The 20,071-nt window shown below is 38.5% G+C and overlaps 1 protein-coding gene across 1 annotated transcript in view; it reads right to left on the reverse strand.

Moving 5' to 3' along the window:
• Positions 1-20,071, reverse strand: part of LOC140226921 (ubiquitin-protein ligase E3B-like) — a 34,094-nt gene that overhangs the window by 5,661 nt on the left and 8,362 nt on the right. Inside the window, exons 10-24 of the mRNA XM_072307352.1 lie at positions 19,742-19,776; positions 18,559-18,588; positions 17,707-17,819; positions 15,916-16,070; positions 13,862-14,026; positions 9,541-9,712; positions 8,340-8,458; positions 7,268-7,379; positions 6,615-6,714; positions 5,339-5,458; positions 4,512-4,589; positions 3,596-3,694; positions 2,830-2,937; positions 1,891-2,028; positions 544-668 (exon numbers count right to left, since the gene is read on the reverse strand). Coding sequence (XP_072163453.1) covers positions 544-668; positions 1,891-2,028; positions 2,830-2,937; positions 3,596-3,694; positions 4,512-4,589; positions 5,339-5,458; positions 6,615-6,714; positions 7,268-7,379; positions 8,340-8,458; positions 9,541-9,712; positions 13,862-14,026; positions 15,916-16,070; positions 17,707-17,819; positions 18,559-18,588; positions 19,742-19,776 — 1,669 coding nt within the window. The remainder of the gene's footprint in view (positions 1-543; positions 669-1,890; positions 2,029-2,829; positions 2,938-3,595; positions 3,695-4,511; positions 4,590-5,338; positions 5,459-6,614; positions 6,715-7,267; positions 7,380-8,339; positions 8,459-9,540; positions 9,713-13,861; positions 14,027-15,915; positions 16,071-17,706; positions 17,820-18,558; positions 18,589-19,741; positions 19,777-20,071) is intronic.

The following is a 20,071-nucleotide window of genomic DNA, read 5'->3' on the forward strand; positions in this document are numbered from 1 at the left end:
GAACCTATTATAAGTATAATTATGCTAAAATTAATTGATTTCAGCCATTGAAAGCGAAAATAATCATATCTTTTTGAATAAGTTTGTATAAAGCTTTTATACTAATACATGTATGGACTCTCACCAATTGTGAGAAGTTATGAACTGCTTAACAAGCACGTGATTACAAAAAAAAAAAAAAAATGACACAGAGGAAGCAAAGAGGTTCAAGACTGGAATCTAAAATTGTGACTGACAATACATCTTGCCACTTATCTTCTACCCATTCTTTCACTAATGCAAATACGTACGATGATCCAAAAAGTTATAATTTCAAAGCAGAGGTAAAATGCTATAAGATATTCAAAAAAATATTTTGATCAATTTTTCCCTCTCTTGATGAAGTCAGGAGGCAGTTGAAAAGATTATCAAATTTCACTTCTACTTTTCAAATCCCAATCCTGATATCCTTTCGGATATAAGAAATAATGAGGAAAGGTTTCTGTTTGTGAGGTGTAATCGGAAAGTGGACATCAAAACTTCTCTAAAGCAAGTGTGGCATACTTGTTCTGGTTGTTGACAGTGATGGCTTTCCCACCGGGGATGAGCTCGTGGGTCACCAGTTTGCCCATGAAGTCCTCATCGAGAGAAAAGACCAGATCAAGGTCGGACACATCACCGTCGTAGTGCTAACGTTGCCACCATCAGAAAGAGAGTGGTTTGAAAGGGTAGGAAAAGAAAAGATCTGTAAGCATAGGAACTGTTTAGAAATTTCTATAAAGCAAAAATGAAACATCATTCTATCGAATTGCTGTGCTAGTCCTAAAGCACTGGAGTGTGTAAACCTTCAGCATGGCCACAGCTTCACTTGCATTAAAGAACTATGTATGCATATTTTTGTTTTGGGAGGGGGGGGGGGAATCTTAGTCACAGATCAGTAACTAAATATTCCTGTTAGTTCCTTTTTCCATGAAGGACCTAGCTGGGGATTGAAATCCATAACTCTTCAGGAATTATTGCACACAGAAAGACAAGCAAACAAATGCTTGAAAAAATATTAACTTCCTCAGCATTTCTATCTGGTAGCAAATTTCTGAATATGAATTTCAATCTGCTATTTTAAAGGGACTCTCATCCATCTCTGAAATGTCGAGAGCCACATATACAATCTGACCTTCTGACAACGATGTAAAGTCACTTGTTCTACCCATATGACAAATGCCACCATGATATCAATAAAATTCAATGTTACTCAACTTAACTATGGCAGATTCAGTAACCCATAGAAAGAGATCACACCGATGTGTGCAAAAAACTTGAAGAAATTACATTTTGTTTCCACTCTCATGCACACAGAACTATGTAGCATATGGTTGTGCTATACACACATCAAAATGCAGACAGACAGATGGTTTACGATCAACTTTACACTTTCAATCTGTCAGCCTTAACTCTAAGATTAAAAACTCACATTTCATCTCGAGAGCAATATTCAATGACAGACTCATTCAGTCGGGAAATTCAGACTATTTTGTATCATTTACACTCTGCAACAGCATGAACTGCTCACTGAAAAATATAATTTCAGTCATTCTGTCAACCCATGAAAACTTCCCAACACCAAGTACAACAAACTGATCTCCATAGAAAATATCTGGATATCTCATTGGCCAAACGCTTGAAGCCGACATCTTGACACCCACAACGCTCATATACTTGTGTATGGAGCTCACAACATCACACAATTTTGGTGACAGTCTCTGTAGGAAAATGCATGCAAGTCCCCATAGAGTGTGCCTGGTAAGATGGCGGTGCAGTCTGTGGCTTCAATTCTTTGTACAACGTAAATGGGCCAATGAGATATCCAGATAACGTACTTCTATAGAGATCAGTGGTTGGTACAGCACTGACCTTGACGAATGTGAGGTTCTTGTAGAGCTCCTTGTCCAGCGAGGGCAGTTCATCGAATGGACTGAAAAGGCTGCTGTGATTATGGTCCAGGATTTGACTGAGGAAGAAGTGTGCAAAGGGAACCTCAACCACGATGCCCTGCTCGGAAACAAGAATGATGTCAGAATGTCAATTTCAACAACATTTATTTAATCACCTCGTAGTCATTTATTTTTTTTTAATTGAATTTATTGACATGTTTCAACAACTCCATTGATCTTACTTGCTTGCTAGGCATCACATTTCTACAAACCTAGTGCTTGACCTCCAACATTTCTATTTCTTTTTACCAAGTTATTCTGCAGATGGAAAACATGCTTCTTAATAGTGATACAACTGTTTATTTATTCTTTACTCCCACATCTTCCAGAACATCCAAATCTCCTTCACATACATCCCCCCCATAAAGATAATCTCTGTGATATAAACTTGCACTGCTACAAAGTTAGCTCATGAAAAAATAATATATCTATCATATCATTAGGTGATCCGAGTATCCTCTCGTTATTCTTTGTGTCCTTACTCCCTGTTGCATACTATATCACTCTCTTTCTCTTTCTCATAGGTGTATGTCATGGCAGGATACAACATGTGTCCTGTTGAACCACACAATTCTCTTTCAAACAAACAATTGAACCTGTTACAGCAAAGATACGCAAACGGGCAAGATTATCCAGGGAGAAAGGACCAATCTTTGTTGCATACGAGTACCCTGCAATCTTCTGCAGTAGCGATGTATTGCAGGGAAACAAAAAAACAGCAACCAAAGTAGGAAAATCCATTCAGAACGCATAACACAAGAGTTGATTAAACAATAATCGTAGGCCATATTGCACACACTTATTTCAGTCAAGCTGTCTCAGATGGAATATTAAACCTGACGAGAATGTCGGTACTGACCTCATACACGGCTTTGCCGAGCATCTTCCCAACGAACTCGAAGAGTGGCAAGTGGTTCTCATTGATGTATGAGGTGGGGCTGGGGTACAATCTCTGCTCTGCTGTTGTCTGCAGAGAAATGAGAAAACTCCTCAGTCAAAATGATAAGCTAAACTTGAGAGCAAGGGAATACATACAAACTGTGTAAATCATACCCACACATAAATATATACAGTATACATTTTTGTTTTTCTCATCCATTTGATCTTAACCCGTTGAAGACAAGTCCTAAGTATAATCGGGCAGGTGTCTATGGGAAATGCGTATTGTAGCAAAATCAGTCCGTCCTCAACGGGTTAACCTGGGACACTCCACACACCCATTTTCAACAAGAGTCCCTTGTCAAGATCAGCTGTATAAAAATCAATTCATTTTTACCAAGGGCCCTATGGAGCTGAGTTCATTGAGGAGAGTAAGCATACATTGTTTCCAAACCCCTTTCCAAAACATGATGACATCATCTTACCTATTTGGCCAGAAAAATCATGTTATGGATAATTGATATACCAAAGGCAATTGTCAAATATTCCAGTTGCATATCTTTTTGTATTCTATTCTTTTTCTCCTTTTTTTTCATCCAACTGAAATTCATGTAGGACTGTCAAGTTTGTTTTCCCCTTTCTTACAAAGTTAATCATACGCTAATGAAACAGCATGGCAAGTTACAGTTTCAAGCAACAACGCATAAAGGGTTATGGGTTGATATGTAGCATGGATCACATTCTACCTTAAACAGATTAAGTGATGGGTTGAAGACTGTCTTGATAGTTTCCTCAAGGAATTCCTTGAAGACTCCATCCTGGTCAATACCAGCTTCATCCAGACCCTGTATTGAGAGGTGGGAGATGCCATTCAGTTACATACATCACAGTGACTCATCAATCATAAAGCTGCAGTCACAAGGAAATATGCAATGAATAGAATAACATCCCTTTCAAAACTTAAAATGGCATGTACTTTACCTTATTTTTGAATGCACAAAATGTCAGCACTTGTAGCATTCACCTTAATGGAATTTAATAAGTATGCCTGGACCAAGGCTGGCATAACCATGGGCGACTCACCCCCCCCCCCTTCCCCACTTGTTTTGCACAATACATAGGAATGCACAGGGCGCGTCCACCTTGGGCCCTCCAATTTTTTTTTTCCCACGTGGCCCAAGGGGAAAAAAAAAAGATTGTGGTTGTTTTGTTTTGTTTTGTTTTTGCTTGTCAGCTGAAGAAACCTGGAAGTGGAATGAGAAAGTTGCACTGAAGGCCTTGTCAGAAGTGGTAGCAGAAGTTGTGCTGAAGGCCTTTTTTTTTTTTTTTTAAATTCACTTTTGACTTTTTAGCTGATGAAACTCAGAAGCCGCCCCAGAAATATACTGGCCTCCCCACATCCACTCTTAAAAACATGGCGCCTGCTATGTGGACAAGTCATATCATAAAGGCATAATTTGTCTTCTTGCAAAGATATTGTAGAAAGGGTAAAGTCGTGAGGCCTCTCTTCTGAATCAACAAACATGAAAAGCTTCAATACCTACATTTATGTGATGGACAGGAAAAAAGTAACTGGATGGATTACATGTGTGAACGCATGACCCTTATCAACACTTGAACAAGCACGATCCAAATGAGTGACCGGGTGTATGACACACTGACCTGCTCATTGATGAAGTTGACCCTGATGCAGCCTTTCAGAGCTTGGGCTGCCACCGATGCAAGCTGCTGGTAACCATCCTAAGGACATTAGAGGCACAGAGTAGTGAACCATCACTCGGGTGACAAATCTTTTTCTTTGGTTTCTTATATTAACTTGTTACAAATTGATGGTAGCAACTTAAAAAAAAAAAAAAAAAAAAATATATATATATATATATATATATATATATATATATATATATATATATATATAATTATACTCTGAATTTTTGCCCAATTCTGGGTGATTGCTGTCACTAAAAGTTCTGAAAATCCTTTGCAAAAATGAATTAAAAAATATAGAAAAGGGTATTGAAACATTATTGGTATGCTCTGCAAGTTTGAATGGCAATTATGCGTAACACATATCTAATACCCAATACTAATTTTACCTTTAGCTATTTAAAGGAAGGCACCAGTAATAAACAATCACCTGAACTAGAAAATAAAACTAAAAGAAGAAAAGAGTGAACATCATAAATATCAGCAACACACAACTAACCAAGTAGCAGTAACTATAGAGAATCATTTTGCATTTTTGTTAGACAAATGTCACTCTGATGCATACTGTATTAAAGCAAGATTTCTTTTTTGCGGCATGGCAATTTTTGTTGTTATTGTGAATTTCCACTGGCATTAAATGCATAGAGTGTAGACAAGAACTTCCGTATGTATATACTTTCGCGAATCTTGGCTCCCGCGAAATTTGCAAAATTACAATGCACGCGAACATTTCTGGTTTTGCGGTATTCTGTCTGACAAGAGAGGGGTTAAACTCACAAACTCACCTCTACTAGCCTCGCCCTGTGGACTGTGACATAGGTAGAATGAGGTTGAGACATGGAGGATTCAGTGTAGCCCAGTGATTTCTTCTCATCACTCACCCTCCTTCTAAACAGGATTACTCTCTGTAGGGAGATGGGCAGATCAATGGGTTGGTACGTAATTCTATTTACAGATACATGTAGATAAAATAATTGCTACGTATAGACAGATAGATAGATTGACAGATTGATAGATAGAGAGATAAAACATATAGATAAATTGAGAGATACAATAGGTAGATTTATATACAGATATATGTAGATAAATCAATTGCTATAGACATATAGATAGATAGATTGGCAGAGTGATAGGTAGATAGATTGAGAGATAAATATATGTGAACCGCTACAACAAAAGGATCCTAAAGTCGCTGACGGGTGAGCCGAGAAAATCGAGTTTGAAGTCAGATCACAATAATCTGTCAAAATGTTCGGATTTCTGTTTTAACATAATATTGCAGTCTAATGTATCTTCTATCATCTGCCGAAATTTCGAAGCTAAATGATCAAAGGAAAGGCCTGAAAATAGCATTTTTCTGGGCCATGCTCGGCTCACCCGTCAGCAACTTTAGGATCCTTTTGTTGTAGCGGGTCACATATAGAAACATTGAGAGATACAATAGATAAATAAGTATATGAATAGATAGAAAGATTGATAAATCGATACAAAAACAGACATAGCTAGACAGATATATAGGAAGACAAGTTCATAGGAAGATGTACTGTCTAAGACAAGATTTATCAAAATCTGTCCGATTACATGAATGAATTTTTGATGACGGTGTTTTAGCTTTTAATTAAATAGTGAATCATAAGTAACAGGCTGGGAACTCCCTTTTCCGAGATACTCTTAGAGCCATCAAATTTCTTCAAAACAGAATTGACATCAGAATGGATTGTGTCATATTGTCATCAAGAGCAAATAAAGGATGCCTTGTTTAAATTGTCTTGTACAATCCATGCTTACTTCTGCCCTTTCTAGTAGCCATCAGAAAAATATGTCTATATTCATATGTCGAGATAAATCAAATAGTCTCAGCATCTTATCAAGCCCTCATGGTTGTAAAGCCTACTTTGATTTACAGAAAATGTGCATAAGCAGTACAAAACCCAAAACTTTCAATGAAACATTCACAACAGCATCCGTGACAGGACGTGGATAGAAAATACAGCAAAAAACAAAAACAAAAACCAATCCTGATGAGATCCTTTTATCTTTTCAATTTGTGCATTATCTCACCTCCCTATGAGGGATGACGTGGGGCATTCTCTGCAGGATGAGTTCTGATCTCTTGGAATTCTTCTCATGTTCAGACTTAAATGTACTCGTCTTGAGCTCTCTGAGGAAAAATAGAGAAATAACAGCTTACTACCATTTACATTAACAACAACAACAACAACAACAACGAAAGAAAAAATCACCACCGTTAACACAAAACAAAAACAAAATAGAATGAGTGAATCATTCACAGACTAAATTATTCAGAAGGAGCAGGGTGCTGGGTGAAGTTTCCTCAAAGCTCATGAATGATAATCACAATCACAAATCTCATAAAAAGAAAAGGTTTTTCACACTAACCAACTAGACATTGGCTTGTTTTGCTTGCAATCATCTGCACAATGGCAAACAGGAAAACTTGCACTATGTATGCATACCTGTCAACCCTAAAATTCAGTAAATAGGAATAATGGGGGGGGGGGGGAATGCAAACATAGGCGTTTTTAACCCATCTCCCGTATGATGCTATAAGCAGGTGTTGACCAAATTGAGAATACAAGGAATACTAGGAATGTTGAGCACTATCAAATGAAAACAGTTGGCAGGTATAAATGTATGCACAACAGCACAATTCCCCTCCCCTTCTGCCTCTGAGCTATGTGGTGATGCCTCACTTGACGAGCCAGTGGCCGGGCGAAGCAAACTGTCTCCTACAATCCTTGTCGTACAGCAGCATCAGCAGGGTGTGGGTGGAGTTGAACAGGCTCTGCAGTTTGGGATTTTCATCTGGGTAGGATATGGGGGAAAATAACAACACAAAAAACATAGGGGACACAAATTTGCAAGATGGCAAAATGTTTTAAGATTGCGGACCAAGTCAGTAATACAAGCCATGATGACAGCACCAATCAAACAACTGTGCTTTTATGACATAAACAAATATTGCAAAGATGGCAAATGAATATGGTAAAGTGTATCTGTACACAGAAATTAAGTTTTCTGACATTGTAGGTTATTGTACTGGTAATATCCCTATGAAATATAAGAGTACAACGTTACTCACATACAGAGATATAGCAATATATAAAGAGACATAGAGCAAGCTCTAAAGTGCCAAAAATTACATTGCACCTTGATCTAAGAGTAGTCTTCTGGCCATATCGACTGCATTCGATTGCGTAGTTCGATAATTTTCTGTACGATCAGTGTACTACGATACTCTCAAAATACGCAAATGCACGCAAATGTCCACGTACGCAGCCGGGCCACTGACCAGGCAGCCGCGGCAGCCTTTACTCATGCGGATGCAAATGGCTTGATGAGGCGAAACCGATAGACAGTATTCGATATAGCTGTGTGCAGACGGAGGCGAACGAAGGAAACGTGCACATGCTGATGGTCTTCGCGTGGCTACTATTGCAGCGCGCACTAGTGCGTGCTGATTTATTCAAATTAATATTTCACAGTTTGGGACATTTTTTGTGATGGGATAGAATTTTCTCTAGAGTTCTTAGGACATGCTCTCACACCTCTCAAATCTAAATTTTAGGGGAGAGATTCCCTTTAAAGTGTGGAAGCATTCCTAAATACGTTGGGAAGTAATTACATGTAGTGACTTTTCAAACACTCAAGATATACATCTCGTTGTGCAAACTTCTCTCCTAGATAGTTACCACAATTCCAAAGCCCTTATTTCACTGTCTTGTTGATTGCAGCAAAATCTTCATCAATGTTTTCACAGCTTACCCAGATTATGCTCCCAGATGACTTTGAAGACAAAGAGATTGAGGAATGAGGAAACAGCTATGAGGTCGTCCGGATGGAATGGTATCTGTTGATCATAGAACTCACCATCGTCCAAAATCCTAGAAAGATCATGCACAGTCAGTGAGACATCGTAATTACACATCAATATGTGATAAAGGCACTGAACTACTGTATGAGCTGTTATTTTTGTGAGGGTTTAGTTTTTGCGAATTTCGCAAATGGCTGTTGGACAGCGACTACAATGAGACACAAAAATGTTACCATTTGCGAGGGCAATTGTGCACTTATGATAGCCTTGGTGTCTATTCACAAAAACAGCATCTTGCGAAAATGGCCGTGACCTCATTCACGAAAATATCTGTATTGAAAATAACAGCTTATACAGTAATTGATATCAAGAATAATGCCTAAACAATGCTTCATCTAATACCAGAGGCTAATAGCAAACCAGTCTCTCTACTCATGTATCATATGATTATTTGGCACATTAAATCACTGCTCTTTCTGATATAAAACTTAGGGCTTCTGATCTTTGATACTCATATCAAGGGAGGGGGGGGGGTGAGGGAAGGGTGAGGTGGGGTTAGTCAGCGGTGTGTCTGGTTTGAAATCAAATGGCTTGCGTTTGAGTCCTGTTGAGCACTAGTTAAGAAATGTTTTGTGTAATCATGTTGTCTATGTAGAGGCAAAACAATCTTTCCTTTGGATAGGACATTAAACAGAGGTCCCATGTGTGAGGGGATAATGACTCATACGCAAAAGATCTCATTTCATTCATTCATCACAAAGAGAAGAGTACTATTTCACTGGGTGAAGTGGTCCACCCAACACTACACACCAGAAGATGGGCAAAATATGACGAACCCTCATGGTTCACCCTAGGTTTACTTGTAATAATCAGCAAAAGGTATCAACTCAGCACATTGTGAAAAGACAAAGAAGACACAGAACACTGATCTACGTGTACTACTTCTGCTACTACTACTTCTACTACTACTACTACTACTACTACTACTACTACTACTACTACTACATTGTACTACTACTACTACTATGACGACTACATGAACACACACACTCACACACACACACACACACTGAATTTCCATGATGAACACAACCATCACATGTTCATCCAGATAGAGTTGACTAATTTGGACAAGAAAGCTGATCAACTCACGCTATGAGGTAGCTTGCACTGTCACAAAACAGCATGAGCACTGAGAGAATGGACCGCTGGTCGGTGGGGCTGTTGGCCAGACAGTCCTGGAACACTCGTAGACCTCCGTGTGGACCGAGCTCAGCAATGAACTTCCACAGCCTGGGCAGGAGCAGGTCCCTGTAGCTCAGTCCTGTGTGAATACAGTTGCATTCAAGGCAAGGTGAGTAAATCCATACCATTCCTTTGTTTGCCAGTGGGCAAATTTAATGCTTTGAGCATTTAAGAATTTGAAACTTTCATGATAGTACAGTGTTCTCTTTTTGGCGACTGTGAAGTGAGGGAAAAACTCTCAAAACTCGGGGCAGCTTCAAAAGCTACACTCATGCTCTCAGAGATAGATGATAGCATGTCCAATGATATAACAAAACGAGGCCAAATCCATAGTATCCTCCGAACTCTGTTCGGGGGATACAATGAGTGGATGACCTATATGTCAACACTCAGCATACTTTCACACCCCATGATAGCATACTATGCAAATGATATGCAAATGAGTCCATTATGCCCATTGCATATGGATATGAAAGATTGAAAATACTGAAAAATGTGAAATACATACACTTTGTATGACTACGTTCCTCTTTAACTGGAACATTTTCTCTGTGTGTACAGCTATAATTGTCATCTACAGAAACATTCAAATCCAAACTTCAAAACTTTACCTATTCCTCTCACACTGAGGACTATAATTGCAGTCTATAATGTTCGGAACAATTGTATTCTTTATCTGGTATGTGTTTGTTGTTGTTTGCCATTTTCTTCTCTGTTGTCATGTTTGAACATGTGTTATATCTATCTTTTCATTTATGAAGCGCCATGAGCACTAAAAAGCGGACCTGTGCGCTATACAAGTAGCCACTATTATCATTATTATTATCATTGCTACTTCTACTACTATACTACTACTACTACTACTACTACTACTACTACTACTACTACTACTACTACTACTACTACTACTACTACTACTACTACTACTACTAATACTACTAATACTAATTGAACTCTGCAATACATCTTGTAAAACTATGTCTGCTGATTCTTTAACTCCTTTACATGTATCAGTGTTTTTTGTGAGTGAATATATGCTACTGTCATACATTGTATAGTACATGTGTGAATAATGTGCACAGCTATTAATATTTACCAGGTACCATATTTTTTCCTTTCATTGATTTCACATTTTTCACAGAGGAAGACATTCAAAAATACAGAAGCACTCTGAGAGCGAAGACCTCCGCCAAGCATGCAGCTCATTTCCACCACTGATCTTGTCCTTCCATAGAAGTGATTTCCACCCATACATACTTACAGCACTGTGTGCTGAAAGTCGCCCAATTTCCCAATATAGAAGCCTTTGTTACATCATAAACCCTCAGCTGCACGGCGTGCCTCGCCCTAGCAGAAACTAGAGCACGCACTTTAGTGCGCGCATGCAAACCTCAAATACGCGCAGCCTGAACTCCCAAGTTCATTGACCCTACCTGCCAAAATATCAAAAATCCTTCATAAATTCCTCCAAAATTCTCAGATCACTACCATTTGATCATCTGTTACTTGTATCAATCTAAACCTTTCCTACAAGTTTCATCCAAATTTGTTACCTACTTTTTGAGTTATTTTGCACACAGACAAACTAACAAACAAACAAACAAACAAACAAACAAACAAACCAACGGTCACGAAAACATAACCTTCCCCCTTGGTGGAGGTAATAACACAGTAACAGCAGATTTGTGACAAAAAAAAAATCTACTTTGTCTGCAGATTATCCTATCATTGTTTTGATGGCAGAAATTCTAAAGAATTTGATAGGGTTGGGGTTTTAGGTGGTATGGAATTGTTAAATGGTATTGTTAAATTCAAGTATCAGAATGGCTAATCACTTTCGACATCCAGCTGAATCCCTGCTTGGCAAACTGCTTGGCACACTCTCTTATTGCCACAAACTAGCATTAGACTAACATGAAAACATATGAGTGGGACTGCAAGGACAGCAGCAATTCTGCTTAACCCACCACCTAGGCTTCAGTTTCTGTACCCGTTCACATGGGTGAACCAACATTTAAGAATTTTTAGCTGGCAGAAATGTATCAATACATTGCTTTGAAAGTGATTGCTATACAGAATCAGAGCGTATGTGAGTTTTGTCCTGGCAGCTCATATTACAGGATAGTAGTTGTTGAATTCATGTTCATGGAATACAGCAGTAAACACAGAAATGTACACATGCACGTTACATGATCAGGAGTTGATATTTTCACATGTTGTTAGATTTGCGAATAGTACCCAGATCGCAGAATTCCCACAAATAACCCCAGGAAAACAGGTACGGTATGAAGTCTCATTAATAAAGACTGTCTTTGATGCGTTTGAGGTGACAAAAAATGATGTCAAGTATCAAAACTAAATGCAATCGTAAAATTTGCTTTGTGTTTGCTCTGTGTTGTGGGCTGCTCAGGTACAGCCCTGTCGCGATTTATACAGCGACTGGGCTGTGTATAGTTAGTGTACGGTGTATTTACATAATATGTGTATGCACAGGCCTGTCACATCATTATCACAGCAAGTCATGACTGTGTATAGTTAGTGTACAGTGTATTTACATAATATGCACAGCCCTGTACAGTGTATTCACATACACGTTTGTATGCACAGGCCTGTCACATCATTATCACAGCAAGTCATGACTGGTACTCTTAGTGGTCTCAGTCTGGTGGCAGCCCCCTGCCTTGGGCCAGCACTCAGGCTCCTGGCCTCGGCCCGGCCTTGGGCCCCGTGAGCCCCTGGGCCCCTGAGCCCCTGGGCCCCTGGGCCCCTGGGCCACCGGGGCCCCGTGGGCCACCGGGCCTGGGCTCTGGGCCCCTGGGCCTGGGCCCACTTGGGCTCTGGGTCCCTGGTTCCGGGCTAAGGCCCATGGCCTTGGGTCCGGCCTTAGGCCCCGCCTTTGGCCCGGCTGTACTTTGTACATGGTCTATGTGAAATCAGGCTTGTCTGTAACTGTTTAATTACAAATAATTACAAATAATCACAAATGATCAACAGGTCCATACTACATATAGGACTATATGAATATATGAATATATGATTATATGAATATATGAATATATACGATGTATGTGATTATATATATTATTATATATGAATATATAAATGTGATCAGCCATTCTGTTACATTGTCAGATCTGCGGTTATTCATATATAGCAAATTTTATGCATGTATAAATGGCATACATTCATGTGTACAGTATGCTACTTGATTGAACCAGCCAATGGAGAAAGATCACACCATTGAACAATACTTGAAAGACATGTACAGTTCAATGACTCAGTGCTTGTTATTATGAACTCTGTAGAGGTACACTTTTGTATGCAGCCCTCTTCAGATGGAAAACATACAGTTGGCTATCAAACAGAGCTTGCAAAACCATCAACAATTTATTGAGTTGGATTTGTGTGTGTGTGTGTGTGTGTGTGTGTGTGTGTGTGTGATAGAGCTATTTGGCTTGTTTCCTTTGCATGCATCATCACAAATTCCCGAAGTCTGAATAAAGTGAAACCAAAACCTTCATATAGATGTGCTGCATTGTAAGGTGCTGGATCAGAGCACTACCATAAGATTGACACCATGGCGGGAATTGTGCTAACAGTGTACTATCCTTCCTGTGCATTTATGTTAAAGTGTACCAATACCATGAAAATCACATTTTAAAAAATAACCTGTGACCTTTGACCTTCAACCCCGTGACCCTAAAATCCAAATAAAGTATTATCCCCCCAGGATATACCCTCATACCAAGTTTGATGTAAAACCACCACACGGTTCTTGAGATATCGACAAAAACAAAACGGGACGGACGTACGTACGGACGGACGACCCGAAAACATACTGCCTCCGGCCACTTCGTTGGCGGAGGCATAATTACTTAGAACATATTAAAAGCATATACACTATAGACTAGAGAAAACTACCACATGTATGAGTGGAAATCAGAATGTCAAAATAAATCATCTTTATATATTTATATACAAAAAATGAAAATGAACAATTTGAGAGTCTACTGCAGAAAATGGTGAGCTTTTTGTAAACAAACAGACAAACAAACAACAAAACAGAACTAATTAATTTCAAAATATTGTAATGATTATGCTCTTGATAAGTCAATGACATGATGTGTTATCTTTCTTTATCATGGTGAGTAGGATACTGGCTTGGATTTGAACCCACAACCTTATGATTCCTTTGCCTTGCCTTGTGACTGCAAGATCTTTTGCCTACCTGTAAGTATGTCCCGCCTGAGCTCTGTGAGGGTGCTGAGTGCCGTCTGGTACATGGTGCACAGGGCACACACCTGGACCACCTCCGGTGAGTTGGGGTTCTTACAGGACTTCTGATTTCCAAGCTTGGACGTCATCCGCTGCAGCTTCTTCAGGATATTACCGCCTGGGAAATATACAATGGCAAAACACTATTGCTGCTTGAAACCAGTACTACTAAAACATATATGTGTTTGTCCAAGTGTGTGTGTGAGAACAAATGCCTTTAATATCTATAGGAATTATTTTTGTTTATTGTGACCAATAATCAGTTTTTGTTAAGTTAAAGAATAATACCAATTTTGAATGGCTGTTTACGGTATCATTTGCATAGAAGTGAATAAATATCATTGGAAAAAAAAATTGACTCCATAGACTCCTTGCACAAGATCCCAAGTATAATTACCAGTATGCTGACCTCATTCAAATTAGCTGTGATTCTCATATGAGGGCAGTCGTGGTGGGGTCAAATGAAAAAAAAAAAGAAATTCCTATGGCACCCTTTGGGAGTGGAAGCATATACATGTGTATTACGTGTATAAAACAAAAAGGTGAAACTGAGCTAAAGGACAATGGGTCATTTATTTCACTGATTTTTTAGCCTCTTGCTTTGATTCTTAATCCTTCATCCAACTTACTGTGTATATGTGTGTAATCTTGTCAGATTTGTTAAATTAATACAGTGCATTGACTTGAATTTCATAGAAATTATGACAGTGACATGGGATCGCTTTCTCAATAACAAAGTGCACAATTTTCCTGTCATCACAGGCGACCAATACAAACTTACAGACAGTGAAATGAAAACATTATTAAGGACCTTGCCCGAGGAGACTTGTACATTTGAGAAAGGGTTTCTAATTGCTCCTGTGTCACACTACCACACCTGAACACCATGACAACTGAGCACGTACTGTAAAACACAATATTTTCGCTGCATTAAATTCTCGCAAATTGAAGCCAAAGGCCTTTTTCGTAGCATGAAGTTCTCGCGAGTTGCCTCTAATATTCAATGCATATAGTGTAATTAAGAATTTCCGCGTGCATTTTAATTTTGCGAATCTTGGCTCTCGCAAAATTCATGAAATTAAAAAGCACCAAACATTCCTCATTTTACAGTATATTAACCCTAACTAGGCCGGGCTATTTAGGTAGATCATAGAGCCGGGGGGGGGGGCCTCCCAGGCCCCCCCTCCAGATCTCGGCCATCGACCACGCGATCGCGACGAAAATTGGCACACACATTGCCTATGATGTAATCTAAAGTTCAACGAAGTTAGATTTTTTAAAAATTATCATTTATGCTAAATTATGCTAATTTATGCATAATGATGCAATGAAATCAGACAATTTGGTATAAATCACTAAATAAAGCTCAAAATGGGCACATTTTTTTGTGTAAATATTCTTTTTAGTGTTCTTAGCAAATATAAGAGAAAAAAATTGAGCCATCCTAAAAAATTTCTTAAGTATTTTATTGTTTTTTGAATTTCTTATGTATTTCATTGTTTTTTCGACTTTATGTTTTTCATTGTTTTTTCGATGAAACTTGTCCACGACATTGTTGCGAACAAGAAAATATGTTATTGATTGATTTTAATCAATAAAACTCCAAAATAATCATGCTTTTATGAAATTTGACTGTAAGCACCGTTTCCATTGAAATTGTACACAAATTCACGTTTTTGAGCAATTTTTGGTCTGACATGCACATACATATTTATGCAAAACTCCGGAACAGCGCACCCGGGCATCGCAAATTTGGTGTCAAAAGATGCGGGAGACTCAACAGAAAAAAGTCATGAAACGTCGCAGCGATAGCTTTTCGCGTTAGCGATACAGCGCGCGGAACGTCGAGGGGGGGGGGGGCCTCGGAGGCCCCCCCCCCGGCCTAGTTAGGGTTAAGCAATATCACAAAAACCTTTGTCATATGTCTTCCAGACTGGAAATCATTACAATTTCATCTGCCTCAGTCTAATATCAAGTTTTGAGGAAGTTTGAGTGGAAATTCCTCACTTTTTGTCGGCGTCTTGCTGTCGCTGGGGCTGGATGCAGCGGACGTCTCCTCTGTCGCTAGTCCCTTCAGTACTCTCAGTACACAGGTCTGTAGCACAGACTGGCCCCAGAGGAGCTGCAGCTGCTGGGTCACATGGCCCATGGCATCTTGTAACCTATCACACAATGACAACACAAATAAATCACCAATGCTGGTATCTTCTCACCTGTCAGTCATGTGTCAATTCTGGCACTGACTTTTGGAGTGTTTGCATTCGATTGGGCACATCCACATCATCCAAGTGCCATCCCAGCTGCTTTGGCATTGTTCCGAGTGCTCCAACGACAGTAGGGATCACCTTCATTTTTGTTATTATTAGTATCATTATTATTATCATTATTATTATCATCATTATCATTATTATTATTATTATTATTATTATTATTATTATTATTATTATTATTATTATTATCATTATCATTATTATTATTATTATTATCAATATTATTATCATCAACATCATCATCATCATCATCATCATCATCATTATTATTAACATAAAGGTTTCTTAGCTGCCATACGTATGATATAAATTCATTGTAAAAACAAAGAAATTAAAAACACAGACAGTTTCAGACAAATTTCAGGGGGAAAAATAAATCATGAGGTTACAGGGAAGGAATGAGAGTACAACTGGACCTGATTTCATAAAAGATGTTAGGATAGCAACTCTTGCTGGAATGACAACTTCCCAGAGCAACAGCCAATCAAGACGCTGGAGTCTTGTCATTACCATGACAATTGCCATTCCAGCAAGAGTTGCCATCATAGCAACTTTTTGTGAAATGGAGCCTTCCCTGAGACTAACGGTACCATGAGCATACAGCGGAAGAAGACCTCTGAACTACATTGATTGCATTATATGAGATATTGAGCATGAAACAGCTGGCATGCAAACACTTATGATGGACAGAGATACAGCTGTATTAAAGTGGCATAGCACTGAGTACTCAATCTCGGACGCATCCATCAAGAAATAGTAGAAAGTATAACTTCAATTAACCCGTTGAGGATGGGCTGATTTTGCTACAACACGCATTTCCCATAGACCTCTGCCCGAGTATACTCGGGACTTGTCCTCAACCGGTTAACATGCATTCATATAAATGGCATTTTTAAATATCAAGTATACTCCTGAGTAAGGCCTTTCCTTAATGATTGTTGGTCAATTCATCCCAAGGGTTGGCTGTGATTATAATCATTAGATGGACCGTATCATGCACACTGATTCAACAATTCAATCTGGGATTATTACAGGATAGCGTGATCAGGATTTACAGCCAGTAGGTTTGTATTAGGGCATCTGCAGCAATCCATAGAGGAAGCACTGAAGCTGACTGGTGATTGGAATACGAAGTGAGGCGGTGAGTTAGCTCAATTGGTAATGTGTCTGCCTCACGATCCAGAGGACCCAGGTTCAATTCCTGGGCCCAACTGAGCAATGTTGTGTGTAATCATACCATCCCCTCTAGTAAGAGGCAAAACACTCTGTCCCTCAGATAGGACACAAAGTGGAGGTCCCGTGTATGAGAGAGTCACATCTCATGCACGTAAAAGATCCTGCTTCATTCATTCATCACAAAGAGCAGGGTGTTTAACCCAGTGAAGTCATACGCCTTGTACATCCAACTGGACCCCATTGAAGACCAGCTATTGCTGCTGAATATGGGCTATCCAGCCATCTTCTCAGATGGAAATGAAACAAACAAACAAACAAACAAACAAACAAACACAGTTCATTTTGTACTGACCTGTTGTCAAATGGCTGTGAGAACCACCCAAGCACTGGATGCCAGGATGTGGTGTTGGATTTCTTCTTGCCCACAAATGTGAGACAGTGATTCAACAGTACAGTGGTCACTTTCTGCCGAGACAAACAATAAAGCCAAGAAGTTTCCCATAAAACAAAGAATATGTAATGATCGACCCGCAATACATGTACACACAATTCAAAATAACTATTCCCTGTACAATGTATGTGTGACTTAATATCATCTGAAGGGACTTTAGGACTCATTAAATTGTTAAGCAAATTTCATTATATTATGCTAAAAACAACTAAGGATGCAATATGTTGTTGTTGTTTTATAGAAAGAAAGAAGAGAGAGAAAAATGGGGCCCTATACAATAATTTGCCCCAGACAGCACTTAACATAAAACAGACATTATAAATCTTAGAAAAATATAAACAAGATTATTAGATATATATGTATGTACCAAGTCTCCACGAGGGAGCTCATATTGTCTCCACAAAGGAGCTCATTATGTCTCCACAGGGGAGCTCATATTGTCTCCACAAAGGAGCTAATTAGGTCTCCACGGGGGAGCTCATATGATATTTATGAATACCTCAAATTCTTTAGTTAAGCAAACTCAAATTACTATACAATACACGCGCGCGTGTACCGCACATTAACTCACCCATGTGCACATACGCTTACACACATACATCTCCAACCACGCACACACTTACTAATATAAGAGGTCAACCCAAAATGATATAAAGGATGCAATATACTTTCACTAATTTACCAGTTACATTTATTTTGGTAATTAAAACTACAGTTTGGTATGTACTCTACTTATTAGCTGTAAATATTTACCATGAAAGCTGGCAGATGATCCGGGAGATTCTGTACAGACAAAACAAAAACAAAATAACCATTGCTGCATATGAATGTATTATTCATAATGTGCAACAAAAACAGCAAGAAGAACAAAATCATTTTGCTATAATATGCAACAAAAAAAAAGAAAAAAGAACAAAATCATTTTGCTGTCTCAATAATTTTTACAATTGCTAATGTACTTATGTCAAATTACTATGGCAGAAAAAGCCAAATTACGAAAAATGTCCATCTTCTTGACTACTTGTGTATTGAATGTAATAAGAGATCAGGCTAAAATATTGTTATTACCCAAAAAAAATTGAGTGTCATACCCTGCACAAAATGATGAGACACATCATTTTGTGCATTAGTTCACCCCCCCCCCCCCCCAGATCTCGGCCATGGAATGTCTGATTGTCGGCAAATTCGGCACGCAGCTGGTTTACTCTACAAGAATGCATAGTTAATTTTACAAAAAACACCATAATTTTCTAATTAAGGGTAATTAATTATGCAAATTTTTGTGGATTTTTAATCTTTTTTTAAATCTATTTTGTGCCAATGTGGTTGTCTAGTGATCCCTTGATTGTGAAATATGTGAAAGGAAGTTATTTGACATGTATTTATAGGAAAACTGATTGTCTAAGACCAAAAATGAGGTAATCAATTTAACAATTCTGCTTGTTACACACACCAAACATGAGTATTTCAGTATTTCTTATCTTAATTATTGTTTTTATTTATTCTGTTTTCTATTGATTTATGTTTTTTTTGTATTCAGAACAATCAATTTCAACTTCAGATTACATTTTATTTGCTGAAACACAGACTGTGCAAGAAAAACACAAGAAACACACTAGAATCTTGCAAAACCTCATTCATTTTACACATAAACACATACAAATACGTCATTTTTGACTGGCATGTGACCGTAAAATGTTATGTAACACCATAACCGCCGCAGGTACAATTGTATATACACAAATTAGGTATCAACAGATGCATAAGACTCTAAAGAAAACAGCTGTTAAGTTTTGCAGTAAGATCTTACAGATTCTGGAAGTTATCAAAAAATGATGGCCGCCATGATGCCCCCCTCCCAGTCCTTTTAGGGTTAAAGTAATCATGTCTATACAACCACTACCAAGCACTAATGGAATAGAGTGAAAGTACTTACCTCACAGTCAACATGTGCCAAGTAAACGATGTTTGCTGAAGAACAAAAATGAATGAGACACATTGACTACATTGTAGCATGTGTGACTGGCTATTATTCTGAAAATAACAATAATGAATGAAATGTCACCCCCAATAAAAAGAAAAGAAAAAAACCAACAACACACTTGTTAACAAGAAGTATAAAAAGACTGAATATGACGTTAATGTCTTGAAAAGCATTTCCCCAATCAAGCAGCTTTGGGGGTGAACTTTTTATACAAATTATTGTATAGTTGAGTCATAAGGATCAGGCATGTCGCAGGCAAGTCAAGAACATCTGAATATCCAC

The sequence above is a fragment of the Diadema setosum genome, chromosome 4 (assembly GCF_964275005.1).
Source record: "Diadema setosum chromosome 4, eeDiaSeto1, whole genome shotgun sequence".
In the NCBI taxonomy this organism is placed as follows: Eukaryota; Metazoa; Echinodermata; class Echinoidea; order Diadematoida; family Diadematidae; genus Diadema; species Diadema setosum.